The 18,188-nt window shown below is 37.4% G+C and overlaps 1 protein-coding gene across 1 annotated transcript; it reads right to left on the bottom strand.

The window, feature by feature from the left end:
• Nucleotides 1-326: 326 nt before the first annotated feature.
• Nucleotides 327-4,095, bottom strand: LOC122104292 (dynactin associated protein). The gene is made up of 3 exons (XM_042675099.1): nt 4,036-4,095; nt 1,505-1,588; nt 327-722 (listed from the first exon to the last, which is right to left on the bottom strand). The coding sequence occupies exons 1-3, from the start codon at nt 4,093-4,095 to the stop codon at nt 327-329; spliced, it is 540 nt and encodes a 179-aa protein (XP_042531033.1).
• Between the last annotated feature and the right edge of the window lie 14,093 nt (nt 4,096-18,188).

The raw sequence follows: 18,188 nt of genomic DNA, 5'->3' as shown, positions 1-18,188 counted from the left end.
CGTAAGAAGCAAGCTGCTGGTCCTCTAGTGGCCCTTACCAGAGTCTTCCTCTATCCGCCCATTTTCATTGTTCCCTGCACTTGGCAAAAATCTTGGAAACAAGGGGCCATCATTTCAAGGATGTCTCAGTTGACGCCGCTGACCTATTTTTCTCAGAGATCACACAGTGGGCTCAAGGATTGAATGAGAGGAGCAAGAACTACCTCCCCTACCCTTGTGTCACAGTCTTTCAAACCCCCTGGCACAGCAAAAAGATGTTGGAAGAACTTGAGCCTGTCTTCTTTAGGGTCAGGGTAGCCATCTGCCTTGTGGAGGATTCTGAGTGCCTAAAAATAGTCATCATCAATTTCAATTTCGGCCTCGTGTTCTGTAGTTAGGGTGCTAGTTGTAGTTGGAGTCGATGTTGCTGCATTGGTGGACGAGCTTTGGTTGTCCCCGGGGGTGGGTGTTGATGAGCTCTCCTCAGGTGTGGGTGGGCTCTCAGGTGCAGGTGAGCTCTCAGGTGCAGGTGATGTGGTTGGTGGGGCAGGAGGAGGGGTAGAAGCAATGCAGTCAGTGGCCGGGCTGGACTTTCCATCTATGTGAACGATGACAGTGGTGTTGCTGGTGGGTTTACCGAAATAGCCAAAATAAAAGACCAGGGCTGTAATGGCTGTGGCAACGAGACAAGCCAGCAGACACACCAGAAATGTCTTCCACAGTGAACACGGATTTGCTGCAACCTGCAAAGGTTTATGAAAAGTGACTGTTCCAGCAGATTACATGGGAGTGACGGTTAACAGATTTGAATTAGAAGACTAATATGTTTCATTATTTCAAATGCCACAATAAATATACAAATGTCTCCTTTCTCCTCTCTTTTGCTCTCTCTTTCTCTCTTTTACACACATACAATGCACAGACGTATGAGGAAAAAATACCCCAATATTTCTCCCTTTGTACTAAAGCAATAAGGCTTTGTCTTTAAAGTATTGCCTTAGGACTATATTATATTATTATCAGCTACTAACATCTCAGTATAAATTGAATTATCTAATTAGTTCTAATGAGTAGAAAAATAATAGAAGGACATATTAAGGCATTTAGATTGGTTATCTTCAGGTCGTAGAAAATGGCAGAGATTTACTATTTCATTCTTTTTTTCTTAATGTAATTTCACAGTACACATTGAGATTTAATCACTTAAAATTATTCATTAAATAATTTTTACCTGTCAAACACAAACAAAAAGAATTTCATTGGCTATTTGATACATAAATAATAAGACAAAATGGGAAGAAAAAATAGGAAAATAAATAAAATAGAAAATCAGTGTTTCTGTGGAGCAGGATCATAGAGAGATGGAAGGGAGCACTATACTGTTGGGGACCTTAGGCCCCTGATATCTGCAGGAGCTGGGGCTCTCAGGAGACCTGCAGAAATGCTAATGGAGAAGGCCTGCCCGGCTGTTTTCTCCTTAATACAGAGAATGACTGGCACTGTCCATCTCATTCCCAAAGCTTACCATCTGTGGCTGGAAAATCACATTGTGGGATCTACAACCACAGTGAGTTCCTTCATTTGAACAGCAGCATGACTTCATGGACATCTGTACAGAAAGAAGCACAGAAAGAAATGAACAGACAAATTCCTATTTTTAAGATTGAGGAACGTTAAGCTGGGTGTGGTGGCACACATCTGTAATCCCAGCACTAGGAGAAGTTCTGAGGCAAGACTGGCTATATAACAAGACCTTGTGTAAAAAAAATTCTTAAAAAAAGTAAAACAAAAAAACATTAAATTTTTCTTTTCAAAATGAAAGTTTAATCTCTCCTACAATGTAAGAATACGAGTATAGGGGCTGGGAAGGTGGCTCAGTGGTAGAGTGCTTGCCTTGCATGCCTGAGGCCCTGAGTTCGATTCCTCAGCACCACATAAGCAAAAAAAGAAATGTACTCTTTACCTGACTTATGAGACTGTAACCCCTCTGTAGATCACCTTTATAATAACAATAAAAAAATTTAAAAAAAAGAATACGAGTATAAAATATGATCCCATCAAGAGTTAAATGCAGAAATAACTAAATCAAAAGAGAATCTGAAACTACACACAAATATAATATACAAATAAAAATATACAAATACAAGTTCGAAGTCAAATGATCAGAGAAGGAATATAAAGTGATCATCTCAATACATGCTCTGGTAACATTTCACAAATCTCAGCATGTAGTCCTGACAAAAGGAAATAAAAGAAACAAGTCTCAATACACTTCAAATAAAAAGAAAGAATAGTCCCTATGCATGCTAAGGAATACTTGCATCAGAAGAATGGCCAGTATCATATCTACCAGGGAAGTAACTGGGTCATTCCACTTCAGTAAAGAAAAGTAGAGATTGTCTCCTACCTCTACTGAGAGATGTTTTCCTGGAAGTACTAGACCGAGTACATCAATCAGAAAAACATACAGACAAAATCATTATTTGCAGATGATGTGATTTTTCTACTAACAGAATCCCAAATAACCAACAAATAACCTATCAAAAGCAATAAGAGGTCATTAATTTAGCCAGTCATCGAACTGAGATAGAAACTCATAAAAGCAATTGTGTTATGGATTATGTGTGTGTTGCTTATTCACAATAGTGATAAAATATATAAAACAGCAAAGCATACAAAATGCCATAGAATTCATGTTGAGATAACCATAAAACTTTATCAAGTAATAAAAAGGTAACGTGAATAAATCTCCTATAATGAAAACTTCCAGTAGTCTAGCCTGTCAGTTTTCTGAATTTAAATTAGTATTTTTGTATGATTTCTGGAGGAAATGTTAAGAAATGTGACAAGAATTTTGTGTGTCAAAAAAGCCCACCAAAAGGATGGAAATGGATTACATGAGGGAAAGCAGTATCAGTTGTGATTCTCTCTGGACAGGGTGATGAGTGATTTGTTCCTTTTCTTCTCTGAAATTTTCCGTGTTCTCCAAACTCTCTAAAATAAGCATATAATACTCACATAAGAACTGTCTCAAAAAAAGCATGTTGAGCCTCTAATTTTGATGCTCTAAGTTTCCAGTTGCCTATCCAAATATTGAAAAGTGGAAAGTTCTAATCATTCCTTCATTTTGTTTACAATCTCAGAACTTTCTCTTGCTGTCTGTTTATTTAGCACTTGGCACACATAGTAGCACACGGGTTTTCATTATTGTAAGGAGCATCATAAGCCATATTCAGGGTATTATTGTGAAAAAGTAATGTAATGTTGAAGTAATGCATTTTCTAATTTTCTTTGGAGTATGGGGTAAAAGTTGAGTTTATTGTCCTCTACTTGTTGAAACCCAAACAGATCACAAATATGAAGTTCAAGAAGTTATAAAACAATTTTGATATCAAATCATATCTTGTTTTTTTATTTTCTCTACAACCTTAAAATTAGTCATAGAATTAATTTTCCTTTGGTAGGAACATAGTAGTCAAATGTTTTGAAAAGCAATTTCTTATAAAGAAAGGAATATATACATAAGAAACCTGAATTTGGTTTCAGACTGATACCAGCTCATTTTATAAATATAGAGACATTCAATGAATGATGAATGAGATCTTTATGGCCTTGTTCACCTGATTCTAAAAATGGGTGATCTGCACACCGGTAGAGTAGTATATCTTAAACACAGAAACCCAGGAAATATTCTCTACCATTATTACTTCAAATATAAGCAATTAGATGGTTGTATTTTATTGGGAAAAATATATAGAAAAAATAACAAATCATTAATACTTGCTAGGTGCATGACGTTTCAAATTCACCCAAGTGTTGTATACCTTATTGTACTATAGGCTTTTGATTTACATATCAAAATTTGGACAGCGTCTAGTGCTAGCGATGTGAAAACCTGTCTTGAATACTTCTCGATTGCCTCAATACTACAATACTGATACTGTTCATCCTGCGGAACACACACACACTCACACACAATTTTCTTAAAGGATGATTGAATGTTGACAGCAAAAGTAGTAGACACGAGAGCTCTTATACCTTATGTGCAATACTCACCAAGTCAGCGTCACTTTGTTGAAGATTCATGGTATGGTGCTGCTGCTGCTTTTCAATCATTTTGAGGGTGCTGAATCTCAAATGCGACTCCAAAAAAAATGCCTGTACTGTCTTTGTGAGAAATAAGGAAATATCAGATTTATACTAAGTCAATCAGTGTGCACTTACTTACAATTAGTAAGTCATCTTCCAGAGAAAACTTCAACCTGAGATTGCACCATTTATGTTAGGTGGAGAAAAAATAAATAAGAATGCCTGGTGCCTTTCAAATGATCTCACTTGTATGCAGGATGCTACACACCTGGGAAGATATAAGCCAGCTCTTCCCTTCCTTCTTTCTTGCATCTTGCTTGAAATTACTGAAATTTGATTTCTCACAGGTTAGGAATTTAGTTTCTGCTTCCGAAGAAGCCTGTAAGCCACTCCTTGATTATGAATACTGCAGATGTCTATGGCTAAGCAAACAGAAGGATTACAGTGTTGACTAATTTCAAAATTTGTCCAAAGATAAGACAATACTAAGATTAAGAGAAATTTAGGTGATTAGTGAGTAAAATTTACTAACCAAAGTCAGTGGCTGTATTGGATCACAAGGAAAATGAAGTATTAAAATGGTTTTAACTAAAGCAATAATAGGAGATGAAGTTTATTAGTTCATAAATGAATGAAAGAATATCCAAAGTAAATCTTGTCTGCTTCTTAGGATATTATGTCTTGCTGTAGGCTATATTTCATTGTCATTGTTTTTGATGAATCATGATCTGTTAAATCACAAATAACTAAAAATAAAATAATAGTCTGGAGTACTTTTTCACTTCTCATAGAAAAAGTTTACATGATACAATATGTAAAACTGCAGTGATGTTTAATATTAATCGGAGAGTTGATGTCTCTGACAGAGTGACATTGTAGTAGAGAATAAAGAAAACATGACCTTAAAGAACCTTCTTCATTCATTTTTGTAGGTCACCCACTTTTTAGGAGCTACTGATGTGTACCTCCAAATTATCAGTAGATCTGCCTTCACCACAATGCAGAAACCAATATGTCTTCTTGGAAATATGAACCTCCTAGACACTGTAGTATATTGAATTGAAGTATAAACTTCAATTCTCTGACCTCTTACCTATAAGTAAAATGGCTGGATTATATACTAATTCTGTTTTTAGTTTCTTGAAGAACCTCCATACTGTTTTTCAAAATATCTATATTAATTTACATCACCCTTTTCTCCACATCCTTATCAATCCTTATTATGTTTCTTTTTTATAATAGTTATTCCAATGGGCATGAGGTGATATCTCACTACAATTTCAGTCTTTCCCTGAGGATAAGTGATGCTGAATTTTTTTCCATAGACCTGTGGGCTATTTGTATCTTTTGATCCTTTGCTATTTTTAAAATAGGAATATTTCTTTTCCTACTATTGACTTGTCTGTATTGTTCTTCTATTTTTAATATTAGCTCCTTATCATATCTGTAATTTGCAAATATTTTTTCCAAGGGTGTAGGATTTTTTTCTTACTCTGTTAACTGTTTTCCTTGTTGTACAGAAGTTTCGTTTTTTTTTGTTGTTGTTGTTTTGTTTTGTGTTATCCAATTTGTCTATTTTTGTTCTTGTAGTGTGTGTTTTAGGGTCATATCAAAAGTCGTGGAGCTTCTCTATGTTTTCTTTTAGTAGGTTTATAGTTTTAGGTCTTCTACTTAAGCCTTGAATCCATTTTGTGGTAAACCACGTATACTGCTTGTGCTAAAGCTGAATTTTCATGGTTCTTTGTGTCAATACTCAGTTTTCTCAAAGTTTTCTTCTTTATTCAAGAGAGCTCTTTTTCCATCCTGGGTGCACCGCACCTTTGTCAGAAATCAATTGTCCATGGTTTGTGGGTTTTAACTGGCTTTCTTGCTGTCCCATTGATCATCATATCGCTTTTTATGCCAGTATCACACTGATCTGGTTACTATAACTTTGAATCAATTTTGAAATTAGGAACTATGGTCCTTTGTGCTGTTTACCTTCAAATTATTTTAGGTAATTGGAGCCTTTTGTGGTGGTTTCACACGAATTTTTTTATTTGTTTCTATTTCCATGAAGAATGGCATTGGAATTTTGATAGGGATTTTGTTTCCTTAGATCACATTGAGTAACACTGACTTTTCACGACATTTTTTTTTTCCAACCCACAAACATGAGATACCTTTCCACATATGTGTGTTGATGTCCATTTGCCTCTTGATTAGACTGGAAGTTCCATGTTAAAGGCTTGATGGCATAAATAAAAAATGCAATAAACTAGTGAATATGCCTGTGGCCTAGCAAAAGTATGCTAGGTAAGACTGGCACCTGGGGTCAATTGTTTTCTCCTTTCTCAACCTCAGCCTCCGTGGATTCTAATCCTGGCACTGTAATTGCTCATCTCGTGAGAGATGTTGAGATTATTGAACTTCCTTTGTTCCCAGGAGGGAACAAACTTGGCACTGGTAGTCATACTCCTTAGACCAGCCACTGTTTAACCTTGAACTTCTGTCTGTCTTTCTCCTTGTTTCTCTGCTGATTCATCAGACAAACCATGTCTGAATCAAAATTAAATTCATGACAAGCATGAAAGTTTATCTCAATCCTCAAACTTAAATCGGAACATTAAACTTTATGGTCTTTCCTAAGCGCTCATGCCATAAGCCATTTTGTTCTGTCCTTAAATTTCAACTTCCACTTTGATATCAGAAATTGAAGCATTACTCCCTAGAGAAAAGGCAAGTGCTTGGAGATATTTCTTTGTTGAAACGACTGATTGCCAATTGAAATCAGCTATGAGCCATGTGGCATTAAAGTATAGCAACTAGATATATCTAGATTTCTCATGACATTGCTTGAGCTTCATTTGCTTTAACCACAAAGGAAATAAATGTGTCATTGATCAAGATACTTATCAACTATTGTGTTAAATGGCAAGTCCTTTGTACAACTACTTAAAGATTATAAAATATTTTTAAAGAAGTACTGATGACATTCTGTTTCTGAATCATTTTTAAAATGTCTCAGAAAAGTTCATGTATAAACCACAATTATAGAACTAGGTGTAAATCTCTGAAATGCCAACATTTCAAAGAATTCATAATGGTATAACAAAATGAAACCTGTAGCTCATAGAGCATTGATTTTGAGACCATTTGAGACTTCTTGACCAGAGAGAGCCCAAGGGGGAGAAATCAACTTTGATTCTGTTCACTTGCTATATTAACTTGATAATGCCATCGATATTTCATAATTTCTCCGTTAGGGCACACAGAAGAATAGAATTTTTGAGAAAAAAACAGTTTTGGAAAAAGTGAGAAAAATATTGATAAACATAATAATAGAAGTAAAACACTTTTAATAAATGAAGCTTTATTATACACCTATGTACCAAAGTATTGAGTCTGGAATGAAATAGAATGCCCACACTCACTAATATTTTATACGTATAACATACAATACAGTAACACATAGATAGTCCCTGGCTTAAAGTAAGTCAGCTCATGAGGTTTCAACTTGAGGATGATGCAAAAGTAGAGCACTTGTCCTAGGCAAGCGTAGATGCTGGCCAGGGGCAGTGAGAGGCAGCTTCAGCAGCACGTGACCACGAGCATGCATGGATGACCCATACAATGTCCTGAGCATGTTTATAGCAAGCTAGTCTAAGCTATGGTAGCTTAGACATTGAATGCATTTTGATCGACATTGTTTTCAATGTATAATGGATTTAGCAAGACATAAACCCACTGCAGATCTAGGAGCATCTATATGTAAGTCATTGCTTGTGAAAACATTTGGTTGTTCAATGAAGAACACTACTGTAAGGCGCTCTGGTGAGCACGTGATCTACTGTAAAAATATTATGTTCAATATAACAGATGGGGAAACCATCTCCAAGGATTTAAACAATCTTCAGATTCTAAAACCAAACATGACTGGACAGCACAAATTCTCTGTCTGCTCCAAACCAAAAAACCTATGTGAAACCAGAAAATACATTCATTTCCAATGGGCTTCTAACCAACAAATCACCTGGAACAGATATTGATATAAATAATATATAAAATAGCTAAGCTTTCTGGGATTTCTTTTGTACATGTGTTAAAGCAATTTTCTGAAGCCACTATTTAAAAAGTCAAAGGAAACCCATGCATTCATTCATGAAAACAGATTCATTGTGTCATTTTAAATCTTTATAAACTTTAATTTCTTATTTAATGCCCACAATGTACTGTCCTACTTCTTTTATAACTTTGTCATTCATTTGTGAGGAATCTGATTCCATATACCTTTTTTTTCTATTAGAAAGCACAATTGCCTGTTTTATAGGTACTTCAAAAAAAGTACAGAAAATGATCATCTAGCTACTATTGAAGTGTTATGTATTCATTTCATACTTTTAAATAAGACCTAAGGATGTTTATCTTCTTTGTTTTTGTGTGTTATGATTATATAGTAGTGTCTTATATAAAATTAGAATAGTTTGCTGGGAGACAGTGGCTCCTACCTGCAATCCTAGCTACTCAGAAGGCAGAGATCCAGAGAGTTGTAGTTTAGAATTAGCCTTCATAGAAAAAGCCATAAGACTCCATCTCTAACACAGCAAAAAGCAAGTCTGGAGGTGTGGTGATGTAGCACCATAAGTTCAAACCCAATCTTTGCAAATAAATATAAACTAGCATAGTTTATTTACCTCCACTATCACATTTAAGCGTGCAGATTATCTAAACATAGAGTTAATTAGATTAAAAGCTGTTGATAAATGTGGTCAAATTGAAGACGATTACATCAGGTAACACTGTCATTAACAAGATAATACTACTGTTGTACCCATTACATTTTCCCTGATTGACCATTTTGTTAATCTTTGCTAATCATGTCCCAGAAAACAATATGTGTGTATTCATTTCCTTTGTAAGTCTTCAAATAAACATACTTAACAATCCTGTTTACATTACCTGATATTCTCATTTATGGAGTATTCACATACTTATTCATATCTATATTTCAATTTATTCCTGTTTGTATTTATTATTATTCATATTTTTATGTATGCCTTGTGGCAATTTCACTATTGTGACCCAATATTCTTTTTATTTTTGCTAAGAAACATTTTTATGTATCAAGAAACCAGTGAGTTTTGTTTTGGCTTTTGTATCTTACATGTTGTGAAATTTTCTTTTCTTTTTTTTTTAATTTTAATGTTTATTTTTTGTGAACATACTGTACAGAGGGGTTACAATTACATGGGCAAGATAATGAGTACATTTCTTATCAAGCATTGCAGCCTCCTCCTTTGTTTACCCTTCACATCCCTTCCCAGCCTCCCCCCCACCCCCCCCCACCCAATCCCACCCCCACCCCCTCATCCCTCCACCCCCCACCCCCCCACTCCCGCACCAAAGTTATAAAGTTCGTTTTCGACATGACAACTTGTACTTCTCATAGTTGCAACGGGTCCACCTGTATCCTTAAACGACTTGTTTTCCCCATCTCCTCCACAAATTATACCGATATCGAATATAGTGAAAGCAGGGGTTATACTGTGGGGGAGGGACATGTTGTGAATTTTTCTAGTAGTTTCTCTTTCCTGCATCCTTAGTAGTTACACTTTAATTTTCACCAATTGACCATTAGTATATTTAAAATCAATTTCTGCTAATACTCTTCTATTTAACCAGTTTTTCTCAGAACCTTTGTTATGTATTGTTTTCTTCTCTGTCAATTCATGATTGCCTTCCCAGAGTGCATGAGGTTGTTCAAATTTTTATAATTTATCTTAATTATGAGTCAGCTTAACTATTTACTCAAGAGCCAAAAACAATTAAAAGCTGTTTGGGGACACTGGTTACTACATACAGGACATAAATATTTTGACAATCTTACATGGATATCCCTATTTCTATACTTATTTGTGTTTCAGGAAATGGGTCTGTATGTACTATAGCTTACACATTCGTTAGGTGGTTATTCATCTGGCCAACATCCAGATATATTTTGATGTCTGCTATTCACACTAATTTGCCATATTCCTGTCAAAGATGGCTACTTGGCATTTGACAAATGTCCTTCCTTTTGACATTGTCTCTCTCTCTCTGAAACAGTTCCATGCTTTAATTACCATCTGCCTTTCTGCATTTTTATCCTGTGAATATTAATTCTCTCTTTGAAGGTATTGTATTCCCAGGTTAACTAGGCACAGCAATTATAATTTAAAACATTATACTATTAGTTCCTCAAGGGTGGGGGACCAGGTGTATCATTTGAAGTGAATTTCCTGAATGATTAAGTGTCCAACTTCAAAATTTACAAGAATTTAACTAATATGGGATGAGTAACTGGTAAATTACTGGTTTGTGGTTACCAAGTTCCATAAATATTTAGTTCATGATAATTATAAAGATCCTCTCCTTTGAACACTTATGATCACTGAGAAACCGCAAGGGTACAAGTTAATTAGGGCACATGGGTATCATTTTTGAAGTCTAACAATGCTATCCACCCTACGTGTTTCCTTAGAGGGAAAGTTCCAGACTTTTCATTTCTGCCACCTTGCATCCTCACATGGCTATGTCTCCCTTGTGCTAATGAAGCAGCAAATGAAGGGTTACATGCCGGTGACAACTGAGCCAAGAACTTGGGTGACCATGACCTCGAAGTTACACCCACATTCTAGAACTATTCCATCCAAAAATGACTCAAGCAGTCTACTTTCATGTATTCAGGTGAGTTAGGGAAGGAGGAAGGATAACTATATTAGTTAAACTATTAGATTTTTTTCTAGAGATTCATGAAAAATACAAAGAATGATAAAACAATGATGTATCATATTGCTATAATTTCTCCTTGTTATACTCATCAGAACAAAGAGAAATTATAAAATCAATTGAACCCTCAGTTTACAACTCTTAGCTAATATCCCCTACTCCTAGAAATAGCCAACATCCACATTTATCTGCTTACCCTACCTCTATTTTTCTGTATGCCTATTCTCCAGGTCTGTGCTGCTTCAGAAATACCTAATGAAATATACGGATGAAAGTCTAAAATCACATGCTTCTAGACTTGCTCTTATTTTATGTTATTCTTTTTGTTAAAATAATACTATTGTAGTAAACATCTAGTCCACATTTCCTAGCAGTTCTTTGGGCCATTTACCTAGGGATTATGCTTGTCTTACAAGTTATGTGGATTTCAAATTTGCTGGAAAATTACAAAATAATTTCCAGCTTATTCTTTTCTGCTTTTCTTACATATAATGTACACTAATACCCATTGGTGCTGGATCACTGGGAGGGTTTCAGATTTTCAGATTGTTTTAAACAAATTTTCCAATTCCATGGGTATAAACTATTTCAATGTAACTGAGAAATCTGCATGACTCTTGTCATTAACGAGGCTGAGTGTCTTCAAATGAGATGTTCATTGGTCATTTGTATTTCCTTTCAACATGATATGGAAGTCTTCAATAGCTAGAAGTCCTGGAGCATACCCCAAACTAGGAAAGTTCAGACTCCTGCGAGCCATTTAGAAATGCCGAAGTGACTCTGAAATATTACAGGCTGGAGATGCTGACGGTTTGATTATTTGCAGTAATTCAGCAAACCCAGCAATTATTTACCAGCCTGAGATTCCTTTGTGACAGCAGCTCACTGGTCCAGGGACAGACAGCTTCTCCCTCCTCTGAGAAGATTGATTTGTGTCAATAATAAGTGTGACCAAAGGAAGCATGTAGAATCGTAAGGGGAAAATTTCACCAACAGGAAAAGGGAGCAGGGAAGAATGATATAACGGAAACCAAGAACAAATTAAAAACAACTAAAATGATCAAAAAGAGACAAAGGTGCAATGATAGATGGATTAAAAATAGTAATAAGGTTAAGGGAAACGGTGAGGATTCAGGTATCACATAGAAGGTGAGGCTCAGGGACCCAGTAAAATGAGCTATAACCTTCCCAGTATTCACACTCAAGGCCAGATCTATCATCCACTCTACACCTGTGACCTTCAGTTCCCATTACACCCTTCCCTCAATTTACTGTCTTCCTTCTTTTATCACCTTTTAATTAGCTTGTGAAACATCTGGCTTGCCACTTAAATTTACTTTAGCTTGAAACTTTTCCCTGCCCTTTACTCTTTTCCCTTCCTACTACTTTTCTTCTTTATTCACTGATTACTCCAAACACAATTTGGAATCCCAACCAACATCAAGCAAAGGCTATGTGTGGTGTTTCTTTGCCTGGTGATTTGCCAGGGCTGAACATTCATTCCTTGACTTTGGATCTAGGCCTTTTCCCTTTGCCATTTCCACCATGTCAGCTCTTGGGTGATCTCAATTGCCTGCTACTGAATCCTTCCATCACGTCTTGTTGCTCTCCAGTGTGTTTTACACACGGTGTCTGGGATAATGGTCCCAAGTGCAGGTATAAGGATATTCAGAGGACTGTTATTAGTAAATATGGACCATATTCTCCCATTTGTTTTCTCCATGCTCCATTAGTCTATTCCACTTTATATTTCTTTATGTTAAACTCAATTATGTGAAGACACAATTTCGAATGTGTTAATTAGGTATCCTTTAAGACCAAAATCCATTATGGATCCCTGTGTTATCTGAAACACTATAAAATAGATGGATTTAAACTCTCATATCTGTGGCATATATAGTGTATTACTATATGAACGCTTCTCTTTGGCCTCATTTTGTGATGATTTTGAAGAATATATAAAAATAAAATCACCTTCTAGAGAACAACCCCAAAATGACAGGATATGCTGTCTTTGGAAGAAAAATGTGAGAATCTATGTTCTAGAGCATTCCCTGAACAAGGGAATTTACCATGAATCCTTTCCCCTTCCTAGTAGCTGCAAAGCCCACTTCAAAGATGAAAATGTCCACGGTCTGCCTCTTGTCCTTGTGTTCTTATTGAGTCAGAAAAAGTGTTCTCCCCAGCCATTATTACTGCAGATGGGTGTCCTGTGGTATTAGTTTGCAACTGCTGCTGTAACAAGTAGCCACACACTTGGTAGCTTAAAATAAATGCATTGGGTTTCCATTCAGGAGATGAGCCTTGCTGAGATCAAGTCAAGCAATTGTGTGTACGTCTTCTGGAAGGCCTGGGGGACCACCCCTGCTCCCTTTAGCTTCAGAGATCACCTGCATCCCTTGGCTTGTGGCTCTTTGCATCATCCCTCTAAACTCTTAGCATTGACCACTAACCTTGCCTCTTCTACCTCTCTTTCCTGGTAACTAATGGACAGTGGTATATTCAAAACCAATCTTTGCATTTCAAGAATCTTTGATTTTTAATTAGCATATAGTAGTTGTACAAAATAGGGGCTTCGTTGTGATATTTGATAATTCATGTAAAATGTACTTGCATCATATTAACCCCCTCTGTTACTGGCTTTATTCCTCTTCCATTTTTCCCCTCCTAAGCCCCCCAAAAATCTCTTTTATTTTCAAGTCCTTTTGTTATTTGACAACACTAAGCTTTGAACTGAGGATCTCATACTTGCTAGGCAAACATTCAGCTACCTGAGTCATATTTCTACCCCTTATTGATTTAGCTGTTTTGTGTGTGTGTGTGTGTGTGTGTGTGTGTGTGTGTGTGTGTGTGTGTGTAAGAGCTTGTGTTTTTGACCTGGACAGGTTTTAACCACAGCCCTCCTACCTACTCCTTCTGTGTAGGTGGGATTACAGATACAAACCACCATGCAACAACTTGTTCGTTGAGATGAGGTCTCACTACCATTTTTGCTTGAACTGTCCAAAAATCATGATCCTCTTTATCTCTACTTCTCAAGTAACTTGATTACATGCTCAGCCTTATTTTATTTATAATTCTCCCCAAATTCCACATAGAAGAGAGAACATGGTAATTTGTCTTTATAAATTGGCTTATTTCATTGAACATAATGATCTCCAGTTCTATCTGTTTTCCTAAAAATGGCATAAATTTATTCTTTCTGGTTGAATAAACTCCATTGTGTATACACACTACATTTTCTTTTTTGTTTTTTTTTTTTTGGGGGGGGGGGGCCTGGGCCTGGGCGCTGTCCCTCAGCTCTTCAGCTCAAGGCTAGCGCTCTACCACTTGAGCCACAGCACCACTTTCGGCTTTTTCCTTTTTGCTTATGTGGTGCTGAGGAATCGAACCCAGGGTCTCATGCATGCAAGGCAAGCGCCCTACCACTGAGCCACCTTCCCAGCCCCTACGCTACATTTTCTTTATCTGACTACTCACTAACAGAGACCATAACTGGATACCATCTTTCTCGTTCACAAAATGCACACCCTTCCTTGGCTAATTTTGCTGGCTCTAGCTCATCTCTCACCCTCTAATTATTGGCAATCTCTCAGCTCTACTCTTAGGCCTTGCGTGAGCTCATTTGCCCTATGATATTAAACACCATCCAAATTTGATGACTCCCGAATTTCTACCGGAAAATCTAGGATTATCTTTTAAACCTCTGACACTTATAACTTCCTACCAACAACTTTACTCTCATGTCTAACAAATAAATCATACTTCTATGTATATAAATGAATTGCGCATGCAGTCTCTCACCACCCACCAAAACCAATCTGTTTCTGTTGTGAGTGTCCGGCATAAGAAACATGGGCTTCCAAACCCAAAATTTGGTGTGAATTCTGTGACTAATTATTTAAATGTACAGACTTTCCACATCACACGAGCCAGGTGACAATCAGATCTGAAAGTGACCACAGAGACAGAGGAAAAAGAGGCACTGACTGTTATTGTGATTAAAAAATTGAGTTGGCAAAATATGGTATTTGCAGGGGAATAGTGAAATGCTGTAATTCCTTAGGAAAACTAACTCAGAGGCCAACAACATGAATACCAAGAAACTAGAGCTTGAGAGACATGACAAGAGACATACAAGGGAGGGGCCCTACAATGAAAGAGAAAAAAGGGGGAGAATAAAGTCTAGTTTTCAATGCATGTCCTATGGAAATAAGAAAATCGAGGAGCAGGACTGGGTTGGAAGGGAGGAGGGAGGATGATGAAAGGGGGAACATTGATCAATACACATTGTACTTCTAAACTGATTTGCTAAACGATAACTCCCTTGTACAACTACTTAAAGATAATAAAAATATAATTAAAAAGAGTTGGTCAGAGGGAGGTTTTCTGCACATAGGTGGACTGGAATGGCTCAAGTTTCCTGCTGGTGCCAACAGAGGGCGCTCTTAGTCTTTCCCATTAGCTTACCCAGCTAGGGATCAGAACGAAGAGGCTGTCAATTATTCAACTTCAAAAAACAAATAAACAAGCCTTTCCATTTCCTAACAAATGGGGCAATGTCATTCTTTCTGATGGAGGCATAGTATTCCATTGTGTATATATACCACATCTTCTTGATCCATTCATCTACTGAGGGGCATCTGGGTTGGTTCCATATCTTAGCTATGGTAAATAAAGCTGCAATAAACATAGTTGTGCTGGTAGCTTTAGTGTGGCCTTGTTTGTGGTCATTTGGGTAAATGCCCAAAATTATATTAAGTGAAGTAAGCCAAGCCCAAAGAAACATAGGTCCCATGGTTTCCCTTATTTGCAATATCTAGTATAGGTATGAGTCAAGCGGAAAAAGTCAGAGAATGTGATGTTAGGAAAACGAACCCTCAAATATGTATTTTAATGTTTTTGTTTCTTTCATGCATGTGTTTCTAACGCATTTATAATATTATTTCTTTGTTGCTTTGTATGTCCCTCCCCCACAGTGTAACCCCCGCTTTCACTATATTTGATGTCAGTATAACATGTGGAGGAGACCGGGACAAACAAGTCGTTTAAGGATTCAGGTGGACCTGTTGCAACAATGAGAAGTACAAAATGTCATGTCAAAACCAGCTTTACAATGTCGGTGGGGGGGAGGGAGGGGGGTTTTGATTGGGTGGGGGGGAGGGGGGAGGCTGGGAAGGGAGGTGAAGGGTAAACAAAGGAGGAGGCTGCAATGCTTGGTAAGAAATGTATGCATTTTCCTGCCCATGTAATTGTAACCCCTCTGTACAGTATGTTTTCAAATAAAATAAAATAAAATAAAAACAAATAAACAAAAAATCTGTTTGACTATAGCCTCAAAGTCGGCGCTTGTTTTACTAAATGAAAATGCTATCCTTTCTACCTGGATAAAAATAAAGCATGTGATGTATGTTATCCTTTTTTTCTCCTATATCCCTCAGTCCAGCCGTCAGTAAATTTCACAGCCGTATCAGCAAATAAACCCCCAGTCCTTGAGTTCTGACCAATACGATATGGACAGAAATGATGCTAGCCTGGTCCCTAAGTCTCCTTGACATCTTCCGTAACTTATCCCTGACCTCATTTATCAGCCAAACTCAGAGAAGAACAAACACTAAACCATGGCAGAGTCAAGCTATAGAAGGACCTTGGCTCCCTCAGTAACTGTATAGAGAGAAGACACACCACCTCCACAGTCCCCTCTTTCTCCTCCCAGTGGCCAGTGATGCCAGCAGGAAACTGACTCTTCTTAACTCAGTTTTCCTCTAAATATCAGTGGCTTATTACAGCAATAATCCTGATCAACAAATGTATTTCCTTTGTGTTTGGGGAGATTTACGAAGTACCAGTAAGATAAATAGCTTAGCCAGTTAAGACACAAATTTCACAAAAGAAACGTCAAATAGAATAATAAAGTAAGGTAAAATAAAGTAAAATGAATAATAATAAAACAGGCGAGGTGGATAGATTTCAGGTTAGATGCTCTGCACCTATACCAACACACACAAGAATGCGAGTGAATTTTGAGAAATGATGTCTGTCTTTAATGCCTTCGTTGTGGTATTGAGGTATACATAGGTATTTACATTAGATGAGTATGTTGCGGTAAATAAATAACCATTCCATGATGCTTAGATAAATACCTTTTTAAATATGCAGTCCCCACACCACCTCCACTGCCACCATCCTCCACGAGCCTTCTCACCGCTCACTGCGTTCACTTCATTCTCTCCTAACTGATCTGCTGGTTTCTGTGCTTGGCCCCTTGTAGTCTATGCAGGCGCAGTGGCATCATTACTTCTATGCTATTGCTCTTTTGAAAATTCTCCCGGATGGATTCCCATTTTACTTGGACAGTGTAAAGCTCCCTGCAGTGTGTCTCCCCATCCCTTTCCTCTCTGACCCCCCCCCTCTCTCTTTCTCTCTCTCTCTTTCTGCTCATCATGCTCAGCCATGCTCATCACTTCCCATGGCTACCCACAGCCTAGAAAATCGGGCCCTAGTTACTCTGAAGTTGCTTCATTTAGCCTCTTTTTCTTCTCCACAGCATTCATCCTCATCCAAAAGTGTATAGATTTCTTAATTGTTTATTTGTTGGTTTGTTTATTGTCTGTCTCATTCACTGCATGCTCCACGAGGGCAAACTATAACAGTATCTGTCACATAATAAGCAATCAATGATTATTTGTTAAATTTATGAATGGATGAGCTAGATCACAGAGTGGCTGATTTGGATCAACATCTTCTGTACAAATATTTCATTGGTAGTCAGACTATAGCTGACTCACATTCAGAAATATTCTAATGAACTCCCACCTGTCAGCCACCAAACCTATTCAAGACCCCATCATCTGGAAACAAAGAAATAAAACGAGGTTCTACTGCAGCCTTGAGTCCCTCTTTATTTATTTTTATTTCTTTACTCCTGTTTTTAGTGTGGAAATGTTGAGTGCTGTGTCCCTGCTTCCTCCGCGCCTCTCCCCACTTGTACTAGTGACAGAGGAATCCATCCCTGTCTTGTGCTCACTACACATGGCAAGAGTGGGCCTCCTGAATCCAGATTGACTCTACCATGAACAGTCATGTGCTTTTCTCCCCAAGATTGTTTGTGATTGTGGAGTTGGGCGTGGGGGGAGGGGGAGATCAACGAGTTGGGGGTGAGATCGGTGAGAGGAAAGGAGGGGATCACATTGGACTTAAAGTGGAGGCGGTGGTCTAGACTAATTGAGGAGATGGTGATGCCTGAAAGAATATGGATAATGGGGGGAAAGCGAGAGACTAAGAGGTTCTATGGATGTCCAAAAAGTAAAGTGGAAAGCTAGAAAAGGGCTCTCAGAAGAAAAAAGTGCTAGTAGTGAGTATAAACCTGAAAT

The sequence above is a fragment of the Dipodomys spectabilis genome, unplaced genomic scaffold (assembly GCF_019054845.1).
Source record: "Dipodomys spectabilis isolate Male_0828 unplaced genomic scaffold, ASM1905484v1 ptg000024l, whole genome shotgun sequence".
NCBI classification, from domain to species: domain Eukaryota; kingdom Metazoa; phylum Chordata; class Mammalia; order Rodentia; family Heteromyidae; genus Dipodomys; species Dipodomys spectabilis.
The sequence above is the reverse complement of the archived record's forward strand: the minus strand, read 5'-3'. Positions and strand labels throughout refer to the sequence as shown.

What these genes read in the sequence shown, in the direction of transcription:
- LOC122104292 (XM_042675099.1), bottom strand. Translation starts at nt 4,095, where the DNA reads ATGATTGAAAAGCAGCAGCAGCACCATACCATGAATCTTCAACAAAGT. An exon ending in AACAAAGTGACGCTGACTTG is followed by an intron (nt 1,589 to 4,035) that starts GTGAGTATTGCA and finishes CTTTCTGTACAG; the next exon opens with ATGTCCATGAAGTCATGCTG. An exon ending in TGATTTTCCAGCCACAGATG is followed by an intron (nt 723 to 1,504) that starts GTAAGCTTTGGG and finishes AAACCTTTGCAG; the next exon opens with GTTGCAGCAAATCCGTGTTC.